This window comes from Dermacentor albipictus, chromosome 2, assembly GCF_038994185.2.
Source record: "Dermacentor albipictus isolate Rhodes 1998 colony chromosome 2, USDA_Dalb.pri_finalv2, whole genome shotgun sequence".
NCBI lineage: Eukaryota > Metazoa > Arthropoda > Arachnida > Ixodida > Ixodidae > Dermacentor > Dermacentor albipictus.
The window spans coordinates 20,067,352-20,075,768 of record NC_091822.1 but is presented as its reverse complement, the minus strand read 5'-3'; the positions used below and the strand labels follow the sequence as shown (position 1 = coordinate 20,075,768).

At 42.0% G+C, this 8,417-nt stretch overlaps 1 protein-coding gene across 2 annotated transcripts; it reads right to left on the bottom strand.

Moving 5' to 3' along the window:
- Positions 1-824: 824 nt before the first annotated feature.
- Positions 825-7,640, bottom strand: LOC135911285 (uncharacterized). Of its 2 annotated transcripts, XM_070532780.1 has the most exons (6): positions 7,559-7,640; positions 7,416-7,475; positions 5,744-5,800; positions 3,254-3,331; positions 1,779-1,859; positions 825-1,053 (listed from the first exon to the last, which is right to left on the bottom strand). In XM_070532780.1, the coding sequence occupies exons 1-6, from the start codon at positions 7,598-7,600 to the stop codon at positions 934-936; spliced, it is 438 nt and encodes a 145-aa protein (XP_070388881.1). In that variant the 5' UTR covers positions 7,601-7,640; the 3' UTR covers positions 825-933. The 2 variants fall into 2 exon arrangements, with proteins under 2 accessions (XP_070388881.1, XP_070388882.1); XM_070532781.1 differs by lacking the exon at positions 1,779-1,859.
- Positions 7,641-8,417: the final 777 nt, after the last annotated feature.

Genomic DNA, 8,417 nt, shown 5'->3' with positions numbered 1-8,417 from the left:
TTCTTCAGTGTGCCTTTAACATCTAGTGCGCTTGTGTATATATTTTTTGTAATATTTAACCTGCCATTCTGTTGCATTCTAATTCATACTGAAGTAGGCACTTGGGGACCAAGTCGAATGTATATGTCTAATCTAGATGTTTTGCAGAAACATTGCACTGCTCATTTTCCTCTGCCTTGTGTGGACCTGTCGGGGAGCACTTTGGCGGTGATAAATGCTGTATTTGTTTATCTGCTCTTGCTTGGAATATTTGAAAGTATGCATAGTAGTGTCAAAGCCCTGCTACACTAGTCAGTTTTTTATTCAGTGTCTCTAATTACATCATGATTTCCTTGCTGCCTCTAAGATGTGAATACTCTCATTGATCTAATTTGTGAGCTGAAGCACTTAATACATCTCCATACAAAGAGGCAGTTGTTAATGCGCCTCAAGTTCTGTACAACACTGAATACATTTTCATATTATGTAATTCAAACACATTATTTTGCTCCAACGATACTCAAGTACATTTACCAGTTTTTTTATAACCTTTGCTGTGCAGATGTTTGAATAAATTTGTGGTTGTGCTTATACGGGCGAGCTACCTATTTACCAGAGGCATCAGTGCAGTAGTTTTTCCATTAGTTGTTTTTTTTTCTATGTGGTACAGTGCTGTCTATAAAATGACCCATTCAGTTATTAAAACAATAAACATTCCAAGTTAATAAAGTAACATTTTCATGTATGCCCCATTATGAATTTCTGCAATGTGTTCACTTCTGCAGCTTCAATACTCAGTATAAACAATTTCCTGGATTGCACTATTTATTCATACAACTGCTTACATTTCCTGGCTAGTGCGACCACTGGTCCCTGTAATTAGTGGTGCTTCTAAACTACAGAGGCCCGCACACACAAAGATCATGCTGTGAATTCTGTCCTTACACTTGATGCTCAGTGCAGACTTAAATATTCTCTACGTCTTGGTTCTATGTATGGCTCGCTCCACATGTATCCGTACTGGTGCGATGCGCCGAATTCAGGTGACTTCCTGTTCAGAAAGTTGGCCCTTCCCTAAAATGCATAATAATTCAGTATGCAAGTTAGTGCTGTACTAATGCCCTCATTTCTCAACACATGAAGGAAAATAATGCGAATACATGAATACAACTAAATTGCAGCACATAAGGGTCCAGAGATCCTGGACACTACATAAGGGCATTTTCACGCATGTTTCTCTTGCTACTCAGCACCGGCAGAAACCGAGCTTCACTGGCCGGCCAATGCGTTTGCGCTGTTGCGCACAGGGTAACTGAACAGCATCGACTGAGCAGTCACTTCTGCCTTATAACTAGAACAAAATAATGTGTGCAAGCACGGCCCAAGAGAAACGGCATAGGGAGGACAACCCTTACAATGATGCCATAAAATAGATAATATAACTCGAATAATAGGTCTGCCACCCGGCTTGCTATAAAAGATGTTCACAGAAATTTACCAAGAAGTAATTTCTTGAACAAATTCAAGCTACATACATACCTTATTGTGCATTCAGTTGGCGAAGCTAATGCGTTAAACAAGCATGGAGCTGCATCTCAAATGTAAACCAGATTGTACGACCATTATTATCCATCGTCACCGCAAAGAGCGACAAGAAATGCCATTAGAATAGAACTTCTAACTGACCCAGCACAAGTTTCCAATTCCTTCATTGTAAAATAACCTTGTTTGCATCTTCCGATTGCACCACCACATTTGATTTTTTTTCCGTGCAGAAAAAAATGGTAGCTTGCTTTTACCATTGTTGCATCATTCATGGGTTGTTCAACCTTGCTCACAATTGTTGATGCAAGAATGCTTCCCTTTGCAAATGCATATATCTGAAATTCACATAAGAGAACAGTGAAGGTTGTTGCATCTAAACGAGTTGTGCTTAGCTGTTCTGGGTGTGTACAACTAGTACAACCAGGATGACTGTGATAGTGCAGATATCACGCCAAGCCATGCAATGGCGACGTAGAATAGTCTGATACACAAGGGACGAGAAAGAAATGACATGAGTGCAGATTAACTACTGTGGTTTATTGCTAGAAACTCCAATATGTATGTTTTTACACGAGTTTGTGCGATGCAAGATACAATAAAAATGAGTTGTTAGTCTGAGCTCGAGTCATGTTTCTTTCTCCTTGCTTGTTTATCACGCTATTCTACATCAGTAAGCAGTACGAAATCGACCAGCGTTTAGGATCTGTAAGCATTGCAATGTGGCACTTTACCACTTGCTCATGCAGCTTGCTCATGCAGCTTACACAGCATCTCACTTTTGAGCTTGACAGCTTCGAATGGTGATGTGGAAGTCAGCCCTTTATTTCATGTAACAGGCCGACAAACAATAACTGTACATTCTCTCCCCATTATTTATGCACACATCCCAATGTAGCATCCGAATAATCACAGAGTGCTGTGATTGGAATTAGGCAACCAAAAGTAAAATAGCCAATCGCAAGCCATGCATGTTTGATAATCATGCAGGGTGTAGCACAGAGCCAGCATGTGCTGCCTATTTTAATAGAATAGGTTAATGAATGATGGCAGCTTTTCTCACCTATGGTGAATGCTGGCATGTTCAGTTTGATTCCCTGTACTTCCAAGTAGGGGTCCAGAGTGAAGCCCCTGTCGGCCATTATCCCATCCCCAGAAACAAGGTATTCTTGGACGCCACTCTGTTTGACAATAAATTTGTCCGAAGCACGGCCACCAAATGCACGAGAAATGTATATAATAAGGTTATTTGGAGCAATTACCACAAGAAACTTTACAGTATTACGAGCTTTGTATGAACTGTAGGTTTGGGCTCGGGGCTTTTGTTTGGTTGGCCTTTCAAGTGCAACCTCTGTTCAATCGAATATGCATGTAGTATTTTGAAAACCATTTTCTATCAATGCACTTGACATAGTGCTGTGGATACGAAACCTCGGGATCCAGATTTCAACATATTTCATTATCTCTATAAGTGATTTGAGGATATTCTTCAATATATTGCACACAGAGGATGGTGCAATACAAAATGTCGAGGCTAGCCCCTGTAAAGAAGGCCAAGCCTCGAGCGCATCAGTATTAGAAGCAGCCGGTTTTTTGTGTGAAGTTGTGAAGGCCGCAAACGTGTCCTCAGGATGCACAGTGTGAGCTTCTTAAATATGTCTGGTGATATCCCTTTGTAAAATCGTAGGTCGGCAGCAGTCATCTTTTCCGAAAGTGGTGTTCTGATATTTACCAACTTTAAAGGCGCCGAATATGTGTGATAGACAGTTGCCATATCTTTCCACTGTGTGGCTGATTCCACTTTGCACACCTGGAAATAGTTACAGTTCTGATTAACACACAGTTTGAATGCACGAAAAAAATACACCACTATATAGGAAAGATGGAAGTTTGCTTTATGAAAGACCAACTGACGAAGCTAAATAATTTGAACTCACAATGAATAATAGAGGCAAGTACTTTGAGAGAAATTCACTACCCTTTCCCTTAAATAATGATCACAGTAAGGCCCCTCACCAGGTTTGGGCATTGCAAACTAACAAGTGCAGCATGTAGAACCTGTGGTGGAAATCATGCGTGCAAAGTATTAGACAGCTGCAAGGAATGAAAACAGCTTAAACTTCAAAGACTTTAATCTTGAAACTCCACGCCCTTCCTCTTGAGCTAGCTAGCCCCGCATACACCCAGCAGTCAAGGAAACACACTTTTCCCTCTAGGTAAGATGCATTGCCTGCAACGTTGCAGACAATTTGATTCTTTTTTTTCATGCGCGGAAGAATGCTGAATAAAGATTTGATTTGATTTGATTTGATTATGCCACTTGACTTTACTAAGTTGTCTAATGCAGAACGCGACACTAGGAATGTGCGCTATAGGAAAAAACAAGGAAGCAGGGCTAGCGACACAAACCTGTCGCAGCCCCTTGGCTCTGGTATCACAGACGGCAGTAAAGGAATGTCACTTGTGGAAGATAATCTAGGTACAGAAAGAGTCTGCACTGGCCGTGAAACTTGCCTCGTGGCGTTATGGTAACGGGCTATTCCAAGTTCTTGCATCTACTGTAATAATGAACCAATTCGAAAAATTCTTTCGGTAAGACGCTCCCTAGGGAGACAGTGCCCTACAACTTAGTGTGTGCAACCGAAATTTACAATGGGGCCTCGTGAGGGACCCTTTAAAGTTTAAAGCAACTAGTTGCAAAGCATGCGTAAGGCTGGATTCATTGGAAAAATGTATAGAGACAATGCTGGAGCTTGAAACTCAAATTTGCTTTCTCCACAACTGAATCTTATCCCTATTGCTCACATAATTATCAGCAGCAGCCAATTTTATGTCCACTGCAAGGACGAAGGCTTCTCCCTGTTATCTCCATTTAATCCTGTGCTGCGCCAACCGATTCCAAGTAGCGCTGGCAAATTTTATCATTTCATCGCCCCGCCTAGAGATCTGCTATCCACGACTGCGCTTCCCTTCTCTCGGCAATCATTCTGTAGCCATAATGGTCCCTCTAACCTACGCATTAAATGACTTGTGCAGCTCCATTTCTTTCTCCTAATGTCAATTAGAATATCTGCTATCTCTGTTTGCTCTCTGATCCACACCGCTCTCTTTCTTCATCTTAACAATATGCCTAACACTCTGTTCTATCACTCTTTGCGCGGTTCCTAACTTGTTTTCAAGTTTCTTTGTCAGTCTCCAAGTTTCTGCCCCATATGTTAGCACCGGTAAAATGCACTGATTGCACACCTTTCTTTTCAACGATAATGTTAAGCTTTCACTCAGGATGTGACGTCTGCCGTATGCGCTCCAACCCATTTTTATTCTTCTCTAAATTTCCTTCTCATGATTAGGGTCTTCTATGAGTAATTGATTGACCTAGGTAAACACACTCCTTCACAGATTCTAGAGGCTGACTGGCAATCCCGAACTCTTCCCTTGCACGGCTAAGAATATCATTCATAATTACCTCTTCACGTGGTACATCTGGATCTGTTTGTGATAACATGGCATTATCACCAGGCAAAGCTCTAGGCACCTACAAGTACATAATACTCTTATGACAATGTTTTTCAAAGCAGAATTAACTGCTACTTCTTCACATAGTCTGTCTCTGGATGCTTTTGGAAATAGAAGGGTGTTGTCAACAGCCGTTTCCAATGTCTGCAATTAGGTGATGTGCTACACTGAATTGGTGCTGTCTGAGACAACTAATGAAGACAAAGAGGAACGATGTGAACTTCTCATTTGCTGCTGTCCACTTCTTGCCAAAGGTGAAAAAACTGCGAAATTTCTATACCGCTGTCTTTTTTTTTTTGCGAACATACAAGTGGGCTCTTCAACAAAACTTCCATCCCTTCACATTTTGACGCAGGACATCTATAACCAATAACTGCTACTACCATTGCGAAAAGAACCTAAGGACCATTACTACCATTGTGAAAATAACCTTGGGACATAGACTTCAGTGGACCACGTGTCATTTTCCCAGCACAACTGCTGCAAGTTGGGCTGTGGTGCAACTCTTTCACCAGATTAAGAAAGTAGAGTTAGCTCTCTGCAAGGGAGAGGCTAGGCATTTACATGATGTTTAGAATAGGTTTAAAATGTGGCAAGCACCCATGAATGTGCACTTCTTTGTCTCGGTGTTTCTTTTTATCCACTTGCTTCGCATGACACATTTCGTCTCCAATTGCTATACTCATGCTGTATCATTTTGACTTGCCTGATTGCCATCTACTGAAGGTTCCGCATTTTCATCCGAGATACCATCCAATTGTGGCTGCAGATAAAAAAAAGATGCTTTAGCAATGAAGAGTCTGCTTTTGACTGCACTTCTTATGTCGAAATGGGGCTTTGCAGCACCAACTTCATCCTACACATCCGCATCCATGCTGTGGTGCAGCATGACGTGAAATCACAGTACAAAACCAGCATTAGAAAACCATAGAAAATTACTGACATGCTGGGTAGTAAGAATAACCTTCCATTCACCTGCAGACGCAGCAGATATGTCAAAAATGGCACATTGTTCAGGTTGAAAGAACCAAGGCAAGAAAAAAAATATAATTCGCCGATATTTTTTGTTACGCTATTACATTTACAAGGTAGGGAAAAACTGATGTTATGCTTTCGTGAACGATATCCTACTGTGTTCTGAGGTAAAGACACATGCACCACTGCGTTTCTATGGTTGCTCGTTGACTCTCTGTAGCAGTCTTAGACCATCAGTGCAGGAATAAATAAAAATAAAGAATGTAGACTGACTAAATTACAGTAAAAGAACCAATAAGATGAATTAACAGCAGGCATCACTTTATAATATGAATGAAAAAAACGCTAAACAGACTGCCCAGGCTATGCGACTTTCTATCGCTTCAAAAGACTGTAATTATCTCACAATTCACAAAGTTAACTGTATTCATGTCAACGTTTGTGGATTAATTACGCGCTGCTGCTCATATTCTTCTTCAAATTCTGTTGAGTGCAATAGGATCGATTTTCAGCATACGAGAGTTTGTATGAAAAACAGGAGTTGGAACCCACAAAACGTTTCTTTAATGGGATGAAACAACGCCTTGCACTGTGATGGTGTAGCAATTCTAAGTCACCTGCTGTGGCGCAAGTTTTGCTGGTAAAAGGCATGGCAACTTGCATGAGTGATGTAATGGTTACAATTTCATAAACTGAAGGCTGCACAACAACATCTAAAAACAGGTGCATTTGTTTTTGTTTACTAATGCGAGACCACAATATAAATTTACCTTAGCACTGTTTGTTTTGGGCCTTAGGTCAAAGCATAAGCGGAAGAAATGCTTTTCTAGAGCAAATGTGTTACAAATGCTAAACAAGCTGTTCCTTGCGGCATGGGCGTGTGCCAGCTGTATAAATTTGCAAAAAAATTAATTCCTGAGTTGTACAGGCCAAAACAAAAATATGATTATGAAGCACGCCATAGTAGGGGACTCCAGATTATCTTGAACACCTCGGGTTCTTTAAGGTGCCTCCACAACTTTGCGATGTTCCAATTAATGTAATGTACACAATGGTGGGTGCTATTAACTGACTTGTGTGCATGCTTGCACTGGTGCACATGAGAATACTTACATAATCAAAGGGTGCGCACGGCCCTCCTTGCGGATAAAAAAATCGGCGAACGCCAACATCAAGATCACACAGTATCAAAACGCGCTGTGAAAAAGAGAATAACGGCTCTAACGCTCTTTTACGTCTAGTCATCGAAGTGTAATAAACAAAAGAGCTCACGCAATAGCAGCATCGGCGACAAAAAAGTTGTTTTACATGTGAGCGCTGTACACGCCTGAAAAGATATCGCGCTCAAAACAAAGCGCAGCAGTGCCTCATAAACAAACCTGTAAAATAATTTTGACACGTACCCTTCGTCTCTTCGTAGGCACGTAGTCTCCTCTCATTATTCGTCGTCTCCCGACTTTGACCTGCGCAAAATACGACTGTCACATGCGACTGTTTCTTCGAGAAGAAGCGTTCTCGCTTGACTAGCTGCAGGTTACGTACGTACCTTCCGCTCATAGCCGAGGCTCCTCATCGATGTCGGTTTCATGTCGGTACGTTCGCCAGAAACGACGTGTACCGAGCATACCCACGACTGTCGGAAGGTAGGAAGTTCTTCCTGTTGACGCTTGCAATCCACAAACGCCGATGCTCTGCGTCAGCAGGAAAACGATGAAACTTGATGAGTTCGCAACGACAAACACGCCGTGGCTGTTGATGCACGTCGCACGTTGGTGCCGACAGCAGCTTCCTGTATCCATAATAACGCAGTGGTTTCCCCAAGACCTGGTGTTAGCTAACATCGCATAAATATTCCGCAGGATGCGCTAAAACAATAAACTGTTCACATTCAAGCAGCTGCACATGAATACCGTGCGTAACCACGCCGATTCGCCCAAGCCAGAAAGGAGGAAAGGCGTGTGTTGCCAGACTTTCCTCCTCGCCCGATGAAACGGTTTACAGCGGCTCCACTGCCACCGTAGTCCTTCATAAGGAAAGCAACAAAATCCCAATAAAGAAAGGCGTAAGGCAGGAAGATGCAATCTCTCCAATGCTATTCACAGCGAGTTTGCCGGAGGTATTCAGAAACCTGGATTGGGAAGAATTGGGGATAAGAGTTGATGGAGAATACCTTAGTAACTTGCGATTCCCTGATGATATTGCCTCGCTTAGTAACTCGAGGGACCAACTGCAATGCATGCTCGCCGACCTGCAGAGGCAAGGCAGAAAGGTGGGTCTAAAAATTATTCTGCAGAAAACTAAAGTAATGTTTAATAGCCTCGGAAGATAGCAGCAGGTTACGATAGGTAGCGAGGCACTGAGAGTGGTAAGGAAATACATCTACTTAGTAGAGGTAGTGACCGCGG

Excerpts from the sequence above, each read along its gene's own strand:
- LOC135911285 (XM_070532780.1), bottom strand. The coding sequence starts at position 7,600 with ATGAAACCGACATCGATGAGGAGCCTCGGCTATGAGCGGAAG. Across the intron at positions 7,476-7,558 it reads GCCTCGGCTATGAGCGGAAG|GTCAAAGTCGGGAGACGACG; the intron begins GTACGTACGTAA and ends TATTTTGCGCAG. Across the intron at positions 3,332-5,743 it reads CTTCAGTAGATGGCAATCAG|GTGTGCAAAGTGGAATCAGC; the intron begins GCAAGTCAAAAT and ends AACTATTTCCAG.